Source organism: Azolla caroliniana, unplaced genomic scaffold, assembly GCF_043228905.1.
Source record: "Azolla caroliniana isolate FFs.n. ecotype wild unplaced genomic scaffold, voAzoCaro1.0.p SCAF_21, whole genome shotgun sequence".
Taxonomy (NCBI): Eukaryota; Viridiplantae; Streptophyta; class Polypodiopsida; order Salviniales; family Salviniaceae; genus Azolla; species Azolla caroliniana.
Window position 1 is genome coordinate 1,060,425 of NW_028230456.1, and position 19,525 is coordinate 1,079,949.

General features: G+C 36.3%; 1 protein-coding gene across 2 annotated transcripts; it reads left to right on the plus strand.

The window, feature by feature from the left end:
* The first annotated feature begins 2,884 nt into the window (after positions 1–2,884).
* Positions 2,885–18,202, plus strand: TDP1 (tyrosyl-DNA phosphodiesterase-like protein). Of its 2 annotated transcripts, none has more exons than XM_087336376.1 (16): positions 2,885–2,987; positions 4,108–4,293; positions 5,136–5,375; positions 5,456–5,674; positions 6,900–6,960; positions 8,651–8,727; positions 8,853–9,107; positions 9,182–9,271; positions 14,494–14,628; positions 14,778–14,927; positions 15,063–15,166; positions 15,241–15,294; positions 15,371–15,461; positions 17,007–17,072; positions 17,243–17,408; positions 17,773–18,202. In XM_087336376.1, the coding sequence occupies exons 1-16, from the start codon at positions 2,973–2,975 to the stop codon at positions 17,865–17,867; spliced, it is 2,004 nt and encodes a 667-aa protein (XP_087192502.1). In that variant the 5' UTR covers positions 2,885–2,972; the 3' UTR covers positions 17,868–18,202. The 2 variants fall into 2 exon arrangements, with proteins under 2 accessions (XP_087192502.1, XP_087192503.1); XM_087336377.1 differs by having other exon boundaries at positions 17,246–17,408.
* Positions 18,203–19,525: the final 1,323 nt, after the last annotated feature.

Here is a 19,525-nt window from a genome sequence, read left to right on the forward strand (position 1 = left end):
TAGTTACCCTGTTTTGTCTTGAAAGCTGAAGGAAGAGTCCATACCCTGTTCAACAACCGCAAGTCCAGCTCCAGGGATAGATAGATAGATAGATATACATACATACATACATGATAGCATATGAGAGAATCAACAACAAGGCAACTCTGCATTTTCTAGGAGTTGTATGAATGAGAATGAGTTCATGAGGTCCGCGAGAACCCGTGGTCTCTGCCCACGAAGATGTGTGTTGGTCATCGCCCATGCCATGCCATGCTGGTAAATGGTAAATGTGTCACGAGCGGTTCTGCAATGCCCACGAACGTGTGTTGTCCATCAGCCATGCCGGTAAATGTGTGTTGATATAGGAAGACGGTCCAAATTTTCATGCTTGGTAGGCAGCATGCAAGGAGGTCCTCGTTATGAATCCTTCTTCCCTTCCCATTTTGAGACTCTTGTTTTGTTGTTCTTACCTTTTTCAATGAATACCTTAAGTTTTCTAGTAGTTTGTCTCCATAATAATAAAGTAATGTGATACATCAAAAACACACAAGCGACTCTTAGTAGGACATTTGACAAGATTATTAGACAATGCATTTGACATATTTAGGCCAACCTTTTTCATTGAGACTAGTTGAAGAAATGGTCTTTTGGAATTAAAATAAGCATTTCCCATCATTACACCAAGTAATTTCATTGAGACCCATTCGACAAAGGATTTGTTACAATGGACTAAGCATTTACCACCATAAATGAGTATTGCATGAAGCATTTGTTGTGTGATAGAATAGCATAAAACTTGACTTATCATCATGGTATACATAACATTTTTATAAACCTCGTGTTTATGTATATTATTTGACAAAACATTAAGGATACGTGCTACATTTCTAGAAATACTCAAGGTTGTGTCAATGCTTCCCCTGATACAAGAGGGAAATTTGATCATATTCCATAGTTGTATCAAAGTGAGTCAATATTAATTTATGGATAAACTCAAGGTCATAGTGAAGCATTTGAATGTAGTGGTGCTTCTCGTTGGCCCAAAATATCAATAATACTTTCAAATAGTTTGGCATAACATTTTGACATTTATGAATGAGACATTTTTTCCCCAGTGAACACCTACTAACCAATGAATGCATGATTAGTCAATAGTTTAAAGCATAGGAATGAAGGAGTAACTAAATGCCTTAGGTGATGGGTTATATCAAATATGTGTATTCCATGAGGTGCAAGCATGAATTGAATCAATCAATATGATGAAGCAATAGGTAATTCCACTTTTATTTGATGAGGCGTATTAAGGGGGGCGGTAAAATTACACAATTGGGATCTATAAACAAAATGTTTCATGGGATTATAAACCCAACCCTTGAAAGTTGTTGACGATAGAACCCCCATGAATCTACAACCCATATAGTTCCAGGAGATGTCTAAATTCAATCTTTGCTATTGGATCGAGAGAGAAGGGTTGATCCCCCAAACAAACACATACGTATGTAGATATGTCTATGCAAACAAAATATATGGGCATAAATATTGGTTAGTAGTAGTTGGGCAGTAACACATTGGAGTAGCGAGGCATGGGATGGATTGGAGCTAGAGAGAGAGAGAGAGATGTAGCTCAATTGGTAAGGTTGTCCATTGGAGACCTGAAGGTCATATAGCATCTAGTGTATTATCAAGAGAATATGTATGGAGTAACAAAGTGGCAAGAAAGTTGTCTCTCGACCACGAGACCTAGGATTAATCGTTGACAACTTACCACTAAGGTAAGCTAATTCGGAGAAAGAAATATTTAGAGATAATTAAGAGGCATTCTTGAAATTTCTAGAATGAACCATATGTATCATACGTGCATTCGCGTTCGAGAATGATTCAATCAAACGTGTATGGTAAATCATCTCAAAGTTGGATTGGATTGGATTGACTAGGGTCTATATTATATATTGATTCACTCTCAATCCCAATAAGTGGACTCTAATTCATTGTGAACCACCAACATAAGTATGGTTGCAATATTTACATTGTATGACATGCATACTTTTGGGATGCGAATCAAGACATCTCTATCACCCTCACTTTAGAACTTTACAAAAAAATGAGTATGAACTATAGAGATTGAATCAAAACATGTCATTATAAACTATAATCAAACATTCAAAAACTCATAAAACGTATATTCAAGAATATGAAGAAAACGTGACATAGGCAGTAGTAGCATAACAACTTACCACTGGGGTGACCTAATTTCTAATAACAAAGAAAGAGAAAAAGAAACGATCAAAAACTCATAAAACGTATATTCGAGAATATGAAGAAAACATGACATAGGCACTAGTAGCATAACAACTTACCACTAGGGTGACCTAATTTCTAATAAGAAAGAAAGAAAGAGAAAGGAATGACACTAACATAAAATTTTGCCATGACATAGGCAGTAGTAGCATAACAACTTACCACTCGGGTGAGCTCATTTCTAATAACAAAGAAAGAAAGAAAAAGAAGAAAAAGGAACATGACACTAACATGAGGATAGGAGAAAGTTAGGGATTGAACCCAAGACACAAGTAATAGTAGCACGTCAACTTAGCACTAGGTTGTGCTTAGTTCCAATAATAAAAAATAAAAGAAACACTAACATAAAATTTTGCTATGACATGGTACTAATGAGAGAGAGAGAAAGAGATGAGAAAATTGGGAATCGAACCCAAGACATAGACAGCAAAAGCATGACTCCTTACCACTAGGGCGAGCTAAATTATAATAACAATAATTGAAAAAAAGGAGCACGTATTTTTCCCTTTTCAAACGTGTTCGTTTCCAAACGTTTGAATGCTTGCAGGAACACGAATATTACGTTCTATGACCCCAAGTTTGGGGATTTTGAAAGGGCACTTTTGTAATTTCAGTAAACATAGAGACAATCTTCTTCTTCTTCTTCTTCACCGTCGTTCTTCTTCTTCATCCCCCGAGTTTCTCCTCAGCTCATGGAACACTCACAGGTGATTCATCTGTGTTTGTGTGCGTGCTTCCATGTCTTTCTTCACGAGGAAGAATTTGTATTATTTTCTCTGCAAAAAATTGGTGGCCCTTTTGTGTTTCTAGCTCCGTTAAGCAAAGAAAGGAAGGGTGCCTGTTTTGTCTGATTTTAGCTTTTGCAAGAAATGGACAGTGGGTTTCTTTTTTTGTGTGTCTATTGTTAACGAAGGCAAAAGAAAATTCGGCAGTTTCTGTTAGAAGGTGTTTTATGAAGGTTTATTTCTCATAAAAGAAGAAGAAAATCGGGTGTTTTGTGTAGAAGAAGAGAGGAAAAAACATAGGTATTATAATTACTGAAAATCGAATCGCTGTTTCAGTCAGAGAAAATGTACGTTGCCGTATGTTGTGACATTCTGGTCTTATTTAATAAAAAAAGAGATCAGTTCTCAGATTAATATATGAGAGACGATGTCAAATTCAATAAAAAACAGAAGAAATTCGTAAATTGATGCTAGAAAGTTGTTTATGCACAGAATCCCTATTTTTTAGATGAATAGAAATGGTTCTATTTTGGTGTCTTATTTCTTCAAGGAAAGAGAAAATCTCTGTACACTGTTGTTAGAAAGTGTTTATGAGAGAATTGGGCTCTCCTACAGAGGTAGAAAGTCTGGTAGTAAATGTATATTAGAGATCACCATTTCAACTCAAAACTTGATGGATAGAAGTAATAGAAGGTAACTGACAAACAAAATAAGGTTTGATCCATTTTCATGTGCACATGTGATACATATGGAGAATTGAACATTATCGAATTATTGTTAGAAAGTGTTTGTGAGAGAGATCACAACCTCCCTTGAACATAGAGGCACAGAATGTTTGTTGGAAAGTGTTTACGAGATCTCAAATTTCAACTTGAGATTTAAATCTTAATGGATGACCGTGAAAGATCTTGGTTATGAGGTCTCAAATTTCAACTTGAGATTTAAATTTTAATGGATGAATGGGAAATATCTTGGCCCACACCTTAAGTTTATTGTGACAATGTGAATAAGATTTGATCCCTTTTCTTGTTTGCTATTCCATATATCTGGAGAATTCAAACACTATGAAATTGACAAGCTAAATTGAACCTCATTTTTGCAGCTGCAACTTGGTCTTCTGGTTCCTCTTGAAGAAATTGATGGGTTAGGCACCAGCGGTCGGAACATCACCCTTTTCGAGGGATATAATTCAATTGGGCGGAATGACTTAGCGATCACTAGCAAACATGTTAGCCGCAAACATATTAGCATACATGCATCTAATGATGGCACGTTCCAAGTCACAGTGGTGAATATCCTTAGTTTTCTTCAAACAATTTAGAAAAACATGTTTGACATATGAATCAATGACCAGAATGTCAAAATCAATTGAGATACCTAATTCTCATCTGCGCTGTATAGGGCTTTGATTTGCAAATCCACAATAATTTTTTTGATCACTCTCCTACAATGATTTCTTTTTGATTCTTGAGTTTCACTTTTGTGGACTTCCAGGAAACACACAATGTGGTTAGGGAGGTTGTTTGGTAGTTTGAGGATTTTAGCATTAATTCCTCTTTGAAATGAAACATGGGTAATGGAAGAATCATGTGTACAAAACTCCCATCATGCTGTTTCTAGTTGTATTGTACCACACTTCTAGGGAATATGTGGTTAATGTCTTTGGCTAGCATCCTGGACATGTTTCCTGATTCCATTCATGATGGCATATGATGCTGCTGATACACGTGCATGAAGGCATGTAGCATAAATCTTGTTCAAGAAAAACTCATCTGTAGGCCACATTTCCCAATGATGCATGTGAAAACTGTCTGCCCGCAGATTCCATTACCAGGCGGTCATCTCATATTCGTAATGTACCGATGGGAAGTTGGAACCTGTATATCATAAAATCTCACTCTGGCAAAGCTTATCATTATGACTTTTGAAGGATCTGAAAACAAGGATCTTATGAGACAGAGATCAAACAACACAGTTTCAAGGAATAACCAGAGTTCTTTATTGGTCAACTGATAAATCATTAGCTAGTAGCTGCATATGAAATGTTGTTTCTAAAGTACTTGTTTGATTCACTTCGTTAACTCTGTATGTAGATGCTATATATCCTCATTGCATCCGGGATGTATGCAGGAAGGGCAGAATCCTATTGTATTGAGAACAGAAAGTGCAAGGCAAGAGATCAAGCCTCAAGAGAAGCGGGTTGTACACATTGGGGATGTTCTAGAATTTCTTCCAGGAAAATATCCATTTAAATTAACTGAATATTCAGGTAAAAGCTGGGCCTCTGTGATGTCTTCAGAGGAGAACGGGCTGTCTCTTAAAAGGAAGAGGCAAGAACTGATGGATGAAACTCTGGCTAGGGCATTGCAGGTAAGCAATGCATGCTTGTCTGTTTAATAAATTATAACACATATTTCCCTAATGGTTTTAGTAGTTCATTATATGTGTAGGATATGGAAGATAGACCTGCTCAAAATTCTTATGATCATGCATCTAACCCTAGATCAAGTTGGAAAAATAATGCTATAACAAATAATGATTCAACATCGTGCTCAAATTTAAAAGGAGCTACTCAAGGCTGTAATCCAAGCACCTTTCAGCTTTTTAAAGTAAGAGGTTTGCCAAGCTGGGCCAATGCTGGTTGTGTTGGCATTCAAGATGTGATCGAGGTAGTTGATTTTCCTATCTTATTTTTATATACTCCACTTTATTTCTTCTTCTCTGGCATCTATAGTCTGTTATGGCCTGTGCATATTGAATACTTAATGAGAATTCAAATCTCTCGGGTGCTTCACTTTATTTCTTCTGCTCTTGAGTCTATAGTCTGTTAAGGCCTATGCTTATTGAATACTTAATGAGAATTCAAATCTCTCGGGTGCTACTGCACTCTTCAGAAATAAATAAGAAAAGGTTAAATGACAATCAGAACTTTGTAGAAATTAAACTCCTAATTCTCATCTGAGATCGGGTAATACTTTTGTATTATATTGAAATTGTAACTGCAAGGGGTTGGTTCGTTTGGGTTCTGAGAATGATATATGCAAACCACAAGTGTTTGTTTTGAAAGAGAGTAACTAAATTCCCACTATCAATTTTAGTATATAGTGAGTGGACCATTTTTACAAAGGGATTCAACAGAAAAATATAAGCTGTGGAAACTGGCCCCAAACTGGGAATTACCAAATGTTTGCACCCATAGAGGAATTATAGGGTATTTGCATGGAAAAGAGAGTATATGTTGATAATATCAAAGCAGGCCACACATTTTGGGCAGCATCATTGAATCTAGATGAATTGTATTCCTTAGAAGAACGACTTTTTCTTTGGATTTTATGGTTCAATATCCAAGGAACTGAAAAATATTGAGATTCAACAGAGTTTTGCATTCGATGAGGGATGGATCAGTGAGCAGCATTTATCACAATACTAAAAATTGTGAAACAGGGTAACTTTTAGTAGAGATTGATCCCATCAAGGGTTACTTCGATGAGGGAATGATAAGTGCATTGATAGCAAATGACTTTCCAATCCTTGTGGATGATAAATTATTCTCTTATATTCTGGATGCTATAATATCCTTATTGGTCTTGGTGAGGGAAGCTAGGTGGGATTGATGGCAACATCCTTTATTCATTATCTACTTTCATATGCAGCAATATATGGTGTTTCTGTATATGCTATATGACTCTCTGTCAACCTCAGGTTTAGAAATTCATTTTCTAAGAAAAATATTGAACAATTGATGTAAATGCATTTTATGGGTTTGACATCTGTGATATATTCTGAATGCATTTGGAGAATGGTGGTGTGGACAAACTTATTTTATGGTTAATTCTGTTTGTGGTTAGGTAACTGAACGGGTATCATATTTAAGGGTTTTCAAATTTCTGGCAGGGTGATATTGAATTTGCAATGCTCTCCAACTACATGATAGATATTGAATGGTTACTGTCTGGTATGTGTACCATATCAAACTCATTTTTGTAATTGTATGTGTGGTTCATGTATCACTTTTAGAAAGTTTAGTGTCATGACCTTTCCCACTATGAATGGAAGAAAATTGTGCTTTATTTTTTCAATGTTTAGTCATATGTCAATAGCATTAATTAAAGTCCAAGCGCTAGTGATCTGTTGGTAGTAACTTACGTAGTTTCAACATCAAATATGAGCAGCACGATTTTCATATGAATTATGTCATAACGCCAAATACTAGTATGGGAGTCAATGAAACTGATGGTGATTAGCTGGCCAAGTAGCTTTCTTATGGTGGGGGGGGGTGTTCACAAAGACATTGCACAAACACAAAAGCACAAAGAAGGCGCCAAATCTTAAAACAGTAAATTGTTATTCATAAATTGAAATTTAGTCTCTTGTTTCCTCATCATATGATGTTAGACAGGCATGATAATGTGAGTGTCATACTCAAATGTCCACCAAGAAGGGTCAGCACATATGTCTGTGCATTATTTTACATCGAGAGTTTTTACAACAGAATAGTAACCCCCCTTCTCAGGAAGAAGTCACATACAAGATGATATGTTGATTTGGTCCCATAGGTCAAAATTGGCCTCATCATGGACGATAAAATATTTATTCTATTCTACATGTTTCTTTGTCAAGGAACATGTATCCTATGAAGGATGATGTCCCTTCTTTGGGGATGAATTCGCTAACTGTACAACCCTATATCCTAAAGTTGTGATATTCTTTGCACTCTGTGCTACTAGATTACAGCTCTCTTGTTCTTCCCTTTGACATATCCAATTATGTGTAGAAATGTGGATGTCCCTATGCATGGTATTTATGATTGGTCATCCACATTGGACACCCAACTGTACAGACCTATATCCTAAAGTTGTGGTATTCTTTGCAGTCCATGCTACTAGATTACAGCTGTCATTGTTCTTCCATTGAGTATCTGTAGAAATGAGCATTTCTCTATTCATGATATTTATGATCGGTGATCCGTATTGGACACTAGGCTAGCTTTGTTTTAGATGCTATATGAAGGAACCCTAACCTGAGTTCTATTATCCCTACAGTCACATATGAAAACTCTAGCTCTCTTATCCTAATAGAGTTAGCTACAATACATTTAACTTAGTGTAGTTTACAACAACTTTGTGTTTGCATTGGCATGTCATCTGCAATTATGCTCCATTTTAGTTCCTACGCATCAACGGTCCACATTCTTTGTTTTTTCAATCTTGTAATGCACACATCGTACAATGATGCTTTAATTTGAATAGTATTTATCTTTGATACTCCAGGTTAAGGGATAGCTTCATTTAGCTAGATGCACGATATTGCTTCTCCACCTAATGACATGGAGGGTTTTTATTGCATTCTGTGGAAAGTAAATAAAGTTCCTTCAACAAGTTGTCTGTTTGTCTTGTAAACTGTGTAGGTGGTGTTTATAATGCTAAAAGGGCTTATTGTGTTCATCAAATACATGGAGGAAAACTGGGACAAAATTACAAGTACAACTTAGCATGAGCATGAATAATTGGTATCTGGGAATGTCCTATAAGATGCCCAATTGAAAATTGAAACCGGATTTCCAAAACTATGGAGTTTTTAAAACATGGAAGATACTGTCTTTCTTTACTTATCTTTCCCACATTTTCTGTGCCATGCTATTGCAGCTTGCCCAATCCTCCAGAAGATTCCAAACGTGGTAATTGTACATGGTGAAAGTGGGGGTTCACTTGAGATGTTGAAGGTATGTAATAAATTAGGACATCTTTACCTTTTACCATGTTATAATGTGCCATGTTTCGGATTTCCTGTGTCTTTGTTTCTTTCCATGTCAAGATTGCCAAAGATTAAGTTCTATAATGTGTTTAGGCAGGAAAGCCCCCAAGATGGCTGTTGCATAAGCCACCTCTTCCGATATCGTATGGTACTCACCATTCAAAGGCGATGCTACTTATTTATCGAACAGGAATTCGGGTCATTGTTCATACTGCAAACCTGATTTACGTAGACTGGAACAACAAAACTCAAGGCTTATGGATGCAAGACTTTCCATACAAGGAAGTAGGTAATTGTACAACATCACCATTTGAAGAGGACTTGATTGACTACTTGCAAGCTTTACAGGTTGGAATTCTGACTGATTCTTCTTTAGATAAAACATATACTGAATTATTATGTGAAGTGATCTACTCTTGCAGTGGAATGGATGCAGTGTTACTCTTCAAAAGAGTAAAAATACTCAGATTAATGCACAATTCTTTCGAGGTTTTGACTATAGTTCAGCAAAGGTACCTCAGTTCTTCAGCTTCCTAGTATTTTGCTAACTTCTGATGATACATTAGCGTGATATTGGTTATAAATTACACATTCAAAAATTATTATATAATTTTTCTAAAAGAACAGAGAGGTTGTAGGGGCCTAAAAGAGACGATGTTGTCAACCACTCACTGGAAAATTTTAAACTTGATGTAAGGCTTAGAAAATCTTGATTGGATGGACATATATTAATATCTGATGGATTTATATCGGAAAGAATTGTGTTGCGGCTTTGGCCTTTCGAAGATGCTAACACACAACATATTGTTTCATTTCATTATTTGACAATCTTGAAACTTAATATTGATAATTGATAGATCTATATCCTACAAAATGTTGAATATATATTGCTAGTCAAGAATATCAAGCATATAAAGACACCCTTCACATATTTCGTTCCTTATTTCTGCTTAAGGATTAAACTCAAAAGCCTGGCTCAACCATTACTTAAATGGACATTAGAAGCAGTTGATGACTATGTAGATCCTGGGTCATATATTGTTGAAGAACTCTTTCGTTTTTGTTCGTTCTATGGGATATAGAACTTCTGTCTATATATTTTTGAAAAGTGCTCACCATGATAGTGAAAATGGCTATATATTATATGCAAAGATGGTTATGAGTGGAATGCTCTATTATCAAAATTTTAGTGTCATTGACATTAAACCTGATATCCAATCCTTTTCTAATCTTATGGACCAATTGTTTACTCAGCCTTTGCAACAATAACAAATTTTCCTGTTAAGGTCCATGCAAGCAATACAAAGACCCTTGCTTTGTTCCTTGACGCAAGTTTAGAACCTTTCGTCAATTTCCAAGCTCCACTCTCAAAAGTCATGCTAAATCCAGGCACATCAATTTGATCAACAAACAAGCTTTTCTCAATGCAGGAACATTTTGGTGTGCGTGTGCTACTTGAGTGGGACCACGAGGGTCTTGGACTAGGGAGGACGTGAATGAAGGTGTGATTGGAAAACTGAGGAGACGGCGAACACTCAAAGGACTTGAATGCTTGGAGGACTGGAACACTTGAAGGATTCAAATGCTAGGGGACTTGAATGCTTGGAGGGCTCGAATGCTCGGAGTACTCGAGCATAGAGGGGTCTCAAACGCTCGGATAACTCAAAGGTAGCGAAGAATTCAAACGTTGCCAAGGACTCCAACGTAGTTTCAAGCACTTGAATGATGCAAAGGACTCGAATGTAGACGACGATGTGAATGTAGACAACAATGACGATCAAAAGGAGAGGATGATCCTACGGTTAATGGTTTAATGCACACGACTAACGCATGATTAATGACAAACACCAAGTTTTAAGGCCTAAAACATTCTATTAGACAACGAGGTTTCTTTTACAAAATGATGAGCCCGCGTCTCCGATTAATGCCACAAATGCGGTGGCTTTTACAAGGTTAAATCTAAAAAAATAGGAAATGGGAGATCGCCTCAATGCCAAAATCCAAATGTTGAAAATGCAGAGATCCAAAGTGAGCTCCAAAATGCCAAAATCCGAAATTTGAAAATGCAGAGCTCCTAAGTGAGCTCCAAAATGCCAAAATTCGAATGTTGAAAATGCAAAGCTCTTCTCCCCAAGCCGAATTGAAACACCCAAAAGCAAAGGAAAATTTTTGACGAAGAAGAAAATCAGTTCTCCTCCCCTCTTTTTATACTAGAGAGGTGTGTCATTTGCATTAAATGTTATTATTCCCCCTTTCTTCGAAAATCAAAAGGTAATACATATCCCTTAATAATACGCAATGCATTGGCAGAGATTCAAACTCTGCAGCAAATCTACTAAGTCAACGGCTCTAATCACTAGGATATTTAGTTTTACTTATTATATATCTATTTCCTATTTACATATACACAGCCTATGGCTACCCTATTTTTTCCCTTTTCCATGTTTTCTATCTTTGAGCACGCCACATCACGACATCCACCTCCACCAAATTGTTGTATTGATATGGCGTGCTTGAAAGTGGAAAACATTGAAAAGGGCAAAAGTAGGGAAGCCACAGACTCTGTATATGTAAATAGGAAAATGTAAATATAACTAGTAAATGTAAACTGCTTAGTGGTTAGGGCCATTGACTTAGTATCGTAAGTGCAGAGTTCGAAGCTCTGCCAGTATGGCATGTATTAAGGAATATTTATTCCCCTTCTATTTTTCGAAGAAAAAGAGGAATAATTGCATTTAATGCAAATGAGGTGCCTCTTCCCTATAAAAGGTGGGGATGAGGACTCATTTGCTTTTTCCTTGATTTATTTTCTTTGACTTTTTTCAGCTTAGATTTTTGGCATTTTTGTTGGCTTTGGGGGAGAAGGAAGAGCTCCTCAACTTTCGATGTTTCTCTTTCGGGGATTTTGGAGCCTGACATTGGGATTTCAGGAAGGTATATCATTTTCTTCGCTTCTTCTTTGCTGCCTCCTCTTCTACTAATGAGGTTGTCGCGGTCTTCATCATCTCAAATCTCGTTACGCGTGGACGACTTTGTAAAGGGATTCGGCTAGCTCGCATATCGGTCGTTCGAACGGAGCACAGAGTGGCTAGAGGACACTACTCTGACACAAATTCGCTGTAACCGTCGGTAGTAGTTGCGGTCTCGGCGGTCCACTTGACTCACCCTCCCTAAATCTCTAAATCGCTGCACCGTTCTCCCATTTCTTCTTTTTGTCTACTTTTAAACTTGTATAAGCCATTGCATTCATGGTGTTATTTTTTGAAGCCGACTTAGCATATGTAAAAGAAACTCATTTTAGCCTAATGGTGTGATTTGGGCATTATACTTGGCCTATATTATTGATCGCTTGCTAAAGTCGTGCGTTAAACCGTTAATCGCGTGATAGTCCCCCCTACTCAATCGTCGAAACTCATTTTTCACTAATGGTGTGATCTGAGTGGCTGCTTCAGTTATATGCAAGTCCCCTCCAATGTTCGAGTCGTCTGAGCATTCCAGTCCCCTCTACGTTCAAGTCCTCGGGATGTTCGAGTTCCCTCAATGTTTGAGTTCTCTGAACTTTCAAGTTCCTTCTACGTTCAAAGTGCCCTCAATGTTTGAGTCCTCCGATCATTCGAGAACAATCTTCATTCACATCCGCCCTAGTCCAAGACCCCTGTGGTCCTGCTCGAGTAGCATACGCACACACATTTATGCGACACCACCCATCCTCCAATTTATGCCAAGAATGGTGGGGCCGAAGGTAGTAAATCATTGTTTGCCTCATCTTTGTTGTACTAGTCATCTCCCCGACCTGATCCTTGCTCGTTCTCGTGTTCGTCTTCCCTGAGGTCATTGAGGCTCGGCTCATCTTCACCAGAAGTTCCAAGCCTCCCTTCATTCTTGTTGTAAACTCTTTAACCGTTGTAAAAGCCACCATACACGTGGCATTATTTGGTGCATTAGTGCTAATCTCGTGTGACTAATGCTAATTGTGTGTTGTACCCTATGCCATTGCGTGTGCGTGTGTGCGTGCGTGTGCATGGGTGAGTGTGAGGAGGGTTAAGCAGTTGCCGGTGAGCGGGCTTTGCCTCTCTTCGTTTGCCTCATTTATTCGCCCCTTTGTTTGCGTCCTTTGTTCACGTCCTACGTTCGCCTCTGAACCTTCACCTCCTTTGTTCGCGTTGTCTCCTTCGTTCACCTCCCAAGTGCATGCCTCGGTCTTTGTGCACAAATTATAAAAAAAGAGGAATCACTCAAAGAAATCAACAAAAGGTCTAAAGAATCTTCTCACACGGCATCACATTCTCCCGGGTTCGAGTAGTACAATAATATAAGCTCTTCAATGACCACATTTGAGACCAAATTGGCCTTCTCTTTGTCCTTAGAACTATATATATCGCTAGAATTTCTCTTTTGCATCGTTCTTCCTGTCATTGGCATTCTTCCAGTGTGCAAATTCTTTCTTAAAGTATATGCAATCAGGTTTCCAGTGGCCTTTTTCTACAACAATGGTAGCATATACTATTAGACTTGACTTTCCTCTTGATCGTATTTCTTTTTTCTGCATTAGAGTGTGTGCTGCTTCTTCTACAAGCAACATTATCAGAGCCATTACTTTCACCATTGAAATTCCTTCTTATCCCTTCATTCAAGATAGAGCCTTTAGCCCCATCAAACGTGAGAAAATGAGATTAACAATTTCTCCCAACTTCAAAGAAGACTTAGTAGAAGGTATATGGCCTTCTGCCTATCATCAAAGACTTGCATGCCGAAATCTTGCAACTGATTGAATATGCCCGTGAAAGTGAATATATACTCATTGGCAGTCTTTGATTCATCCAATTCTATAGACACTAGCTTTCTCATCAAATGCCCTTATTTACAAGTGTTTTCATATGTTACTCTTAGCTTTTCCCGAAATTCATAGGTACTGTTGTAGTTCTTGAGGTTCACAAGGATTTCATATGCCAGAGCCATTTGAATACATGTTACAACTTTCTTATTCCAGTTAGACCATCCAAGGTCTGTGAAAGTAGTTGCTTTCTCATTTTCCAAAGCATGTTCTTCTCGTACAATGATTCAAGAGCACTTGTAGTCTTGGCCATTTAAACCAAAAAATAAACTTGGAAATTAAGTCTATTGATGTTTGAAGTTAACTCCAAAAAACTGAAATTTAAATGTAGCAATTCGAAATATTGCTGCTATGAAACAAATAACTACTCAACAGGGTTCTAGGAACCAACGGGAATATGTGGAACGATTTTGGATTGAATTTGAATATACGGGTGTAACAAAGTTTTTTCTGCACTGGAATAAAACCTCTCCAAGAAGCGTCACGCGGAAAACTAAATCAGCAGCAACATTCTTTTGTTTGTAGAACTTTTTTCGCGGGAGATATCACCTATTTTTAGGAAACTAGAGCCAGTTTATACCAATCAAGTGATCCAAATATGTCTTAGAAGCTCCTAAGAGAGCTGCTGTGTGAAAGGGCTTTTATAAATATGCAAATCTACAGCTCTTAGATCTTTATATCCAACAGTTTTGGCCTCTTATGCAACATAATCTATATTTGTCTCTCAAATAAGCGGTTAATAATTGGGAGCAATGCTTCGCAACAATATAAAAGATAGGTCCTTGCAGGAATAAGTATTTGAATTTAAGAAATCCAACCTTAATGTATTCCCGTTTTTTATAGAGAATTTATGGATGTGTCATTTACTCATTGATATGCCAAATGTCTCCGGTGTATCAGGTGCGGCTGATTGCGTCTGTGCCTGGGTATCATCAAACTCATAAACTGAAGAAATGGGGTCATATGAAACTTCGCGCTGTACTTGATGAGCATAGGTTTGAGGAAGAATTTAAAAACTCTCCTCTCGTCTATCAGGTATTTATTTGGTTTCCTTACATGTTCATTACTTCCTTTTTCCATTTGTAACTTTCTGTTGTAAATTTGCTTCACGTGATGTTGTGTTCTCGTTGAATATTGTAATATTTTCTGAATTATCATGATTGGACAAATTTTTACATTTATAGTTCTCATCTCTTGGGTCACTGGATGAGAAGTGGCTAGCAGAATTCACTACTTCTACATCTGCTGGAAGGACTTCACAAAATCACCCACTAGGTCTAGGGAAATTTCATGTATTATGGCCAACTGTTGAAGATGTGAGATGCTCTATTGAGGTAAAAAACGTTTCTCAATTTCGCGAACTTTTTATTGGGAAAGCAAAGTCACATAGAAAAGAATTCAAAACAAGTGGCATAATTTTGGTTGTTCTTTCTCATTGTGAGATCCGTTATTACGATATTTATCTGTAGGGCTATGGAGCAGGGAATGCAATTCCAAGTCCCTTTAAAAATGTAGAGAAGGATTTCCTTAAGAATTATTGGGGAAAATGGGAAGCAGATCATTCAGGGAGAAGGTAGTGCATCTATATCTTGCCACCAGATTCCAACAATAATTTGTACTGATTGAAAACCCTTACATTTTTGACAGTCGGGCCATGCCACACTTCAAGTCATATTTGCGATATTCCGGGCAAGATATGGCGTAAGAATCCAAATATTTCATTTATATTAGACTAATAAAAGAATAACATACAGTAAGGGCATTTGCTTTAATGCAGTTGGTTCCTTTTGACATCTGCTAATTTAAGTAAGGCCGCATGGGGGGCTTTGCAAAAAAATGGATCTCAGTTCATGATTCGGTCTTATGAGGTTAGTTCTTTCTTTAATGTATATTCTCTTCATTTAGTTCTAGCAGCAGCACAATTGTCTTTTCATTATTTAATCATGCTTCTCAATGTAGAAGTGAAGTGGAATCAAAGGTGCGGAATAAATTCGCGAAATAATTACTTTTGCTGTATTGTGATTCTTTATTGAAGTCTTTGAAAAACTGTTTCATCACATCCTGTAGTTCTCTCGCTTCGGTTCATTGGAACATATTCAGGAATCAGAATGATATACTAATCATGCTTCGTAAAATAGATCTGATCAGATATAGCTAAATACTACTAAATTTCTATATGTTTGAAACTATGAAAACCTACATGTGGCTACTTAGCCAATTCTTTATATTTCTGAAGTATGTATTAGAATGTTTACGCAGAAAGAGATTATGATTTTGAATTAAAATGAATGGATCTGGGATGGACGGATTTGTACCTCTGAATATGGCAAAATCAGTGTTTACTATTTGAAGTGCAAGCAAAAATTCTGAATAAATGCTTGATTAGTTTTACTATATTTTGATTCCTTCTTGAACACTGAAAAACTGCGTTCTCTTGAATGCATTTTAGCATATTCAGGAATCAGAATCACACATGCCCTATTTTTTAAAGCAACTTTCAAAAGAAGCTTAAAAAAAGTTGGGAATGACCTCCATTAATCTGTGTCATCTGGGGATGCTGTGTAAAAATCAAAGGCTATATGTGTGTATGTTCAGGGATGATTAACCAATGGTCTGCAAAGATATCAATTTCGAATTTGTATGGCCCATGATGCACTTTTATTTACTGCTGGCGGTAGTCCCTGGTGCAACTATTCTTTTAGTCCAGATGGTCTTGTTCTGAAGATTGTAGCCGTTTTTGTCTTCCAGCCTCTGCTGCCCTTCTATACTATGGTTCTGCCCCTGCCCTGATATATTTGGGCATCGGTCCTGGTTTGGTCTGTATTTCAGAGTTTCAGTTGTTGCTGCATGATGTGACAGATAGTAGTCATTCCTTATCATACGGTTTCAGGTTTATCCCCCACAAACCCTAGATGAGGGGCATATATGCCTCATCACAGATCCGAATTACAGCCACTTTAGATTGATGCCCCCTTTATCCAGATAGGATCCATTTTGAGTCATATATTTTCCGATTACATTTTTTCAGTTGCATCATTCCAGTTCCTTGTGAACATATGTATTATCATTTATTCTCTCTTTTGATGAAAAATATAAATTGCACTTATGGATAACTGTAATTTCGAATCTCAATGGCCATTTTGCCCTCTTTAAGACAAGTTGATAGAATTGATTTTTTTGTCAGTGTTGCTGAGCTTGTCTCACCTTTCATAAGGCTTATGGGCTGTTTTTCTATGAAACTTTTTTCTATTAAAATTCATGCATCTTTTTGGATTGTGAAGTGCTTTGAACTTTTATTTACAGACATATGATGGTTAGTGCTAATATGGTTTAGTGAGTTTTAATTACTGAAATCGGTACTATATCATATTGAAGTTTTTAACTATTTTTTTGAAATGTTGAATATCATACAGCTTGGAGTTCTATTTCTGCCATCATTGCAAAGTACTCAAACAAAGTTTTCATGCACAAATCAGAATGTAAGTTGAAATCCTTCACTTTTTACTAAAGTTGGGCAGTGTCTAAGAGACATAAGTTGACGTAGTCATTATTTTCCAGCATTTTGGTCTTTGCAACATTCAATTGATTTATCCTTCTATAAAGTTAATGTATGATGGAAAAGTGTGAATGATGTTGGATAATTTTTTAGCAGGTAAAACATGTGGAAAACAAAGTGACAATAAGCATGAAGGACAGGAAAACAACAATGTTTGCCACGACATGTTATGAAAAAGGGAAGAACGAACAACAAGAATGCAATAGATTGTTCTTTCCTGTACCTTACAAGATTCCCCCGAAACATTATGGCCCAGATGGTACTTTCATAGCCTTTGTCTGTGATACTTGTCTTATGAGCATTTATTATGTTAATTTCGAGAATCATGTATGTGGTCTTTTTTCAAAGCAATTTATTGAACCTTCATGCATGGGAGTATTAGTTGTATTCATACTAATAAAAAGCACCGTCGTAGATATCAATAAGTTCTTTTATGCTCTCTGAACAACCACGTCATCAGCTTACTTACAGAGGAAGCTCTTTAAGATAGTATTCATTTTATCTTTTATATAAATGAAATAATAGTATGTTATTTTCGAAAGATTTTGTCAGGTTTGTTTAAATATTTCAACCTCATATGTTATCTTTAAATTTTATGAGGGTTCATATCAATTTCTTTGCAGATGTCCCTTGGTCATGGGATAGGCAGTATTCGAAACCAGATGTATTCGGAGAAACATGGCCTCGTGCTGTAAATTTGTATGGTATGAAGGAGTGACGTGCACAAAACATTTTGTGTAGCTTGTTAGCTTATAGTTTTAATCATATCGATTAAAATGGGAGTTTGATGGGACATCAGGAAGGATTTTCAAGTTTTTATACCCACTATGGAAGGTTCGTTTATAGCCATCTCATTAGCATCACTATAGTTGAATCGTATGTGGAAGCCATTTGTAGCATCTTGTTTGTATTATATTATGTTAGTGTAAATATATTTGGAGTAAAGTATTTATAGCATTCATTTTGTATTTTTATGTGGATGTAAATGCAATCGAAATTCCTATTGGATGCTATTTTGTATCATATCATGTGAAGATGAATATATGTTCCGTACAGAGGCTTTAGAATTTTTTTTTGTATTTGTTATGTTACCCTGAATTTATTTTGAAAGAGCATAGTGAAATTGTTGACAGTGTGATATGGTTATGCTTAAACCTATTTTACAAGAATACAGTTAAAATGGTGGAGATAGTTGAATCATGTGGAAGTTAAAATGTGGTTATGCTTAAACCTATTTTACAAGAACACATATGTGGAGATAATTAAAATGATGGAGATATGTTGATGTAACATCTAGTTTGTATTAGTGTTTGTGTAAATATATTTGGAGTACCATTTAAGTAATTTATAGCATTCATTTTGTTATTTTGCTGTTGACGTGAATGCAGTCAAATTTTGTATGGAATGCTATTTTGTATCATATATGTGAATATGAAGGCTTTATATAGCATATAGCATTCATTTTGTTATTTTGCTGTTGTGAATGCAGTGAAATTTTGTATGGAATGCTATTTTGTATCATATCATGTGAATATGAGTGCTCATCATTTGCTATAAAGGCTTTAAAGCATTCTTTTCGTATTTGTTATGATATCCTGAATCAATTTTGAAACAGCATTGTTGAGAGTGATATGATCATACTTAAGATATTTATTTTGAATTTTGTATACAATGCTATATTGCATCATACCATGTGAACACAAATGCATGTCATTCGCTATGGAAAGTTTTAAAGCATTCCTTTTGTGTGTTAAGCTATCCTGAATCTATTTTGAAATAGCTTAATAAAGTTATATGATTTGACTTAACATATTTTCAGAGATCACAGTTAAATCGATGGTAATTTCATGGAACCGAAAGTGCTAAAAATAAAGACTTAGATCCTTGGGAGATTTAATTTGGCTCCTTGATAATGCACAACAAGAAATGGTCTTATTATCACATACTTCAATTCTTGATAGCCATAGTACACGATTATATTTAATGTATTTTGAAAAGAACACACTTAAAAACTTATGGTAGTTACCATATTACAGATTTGATCTGGCTACCTTGCAACACATAATATGAAAGTTATGTTATCCTTACATTTACTATACATCACAATGTCCCTAATGTACCAGAGATTATTACTCATACGTGAGTTTTGTGCATGTTCATTCTAGAAAAAGAATGATTTAAATAAGAAATGTCGTTGACTATTAGATTGATTAGAGATTTATCATACTACACTGAACACAATTCTTTCTTCAAAAGGTGAAAGAAGTTAAGATGATTATGATGTTTAGATCCTAAAAAAAGTGATCAGACTTTGTAGATGATGATTTACACAATTTTCAGCAATTATAGTGGTAACTCCCAAAGATGATAAAACAG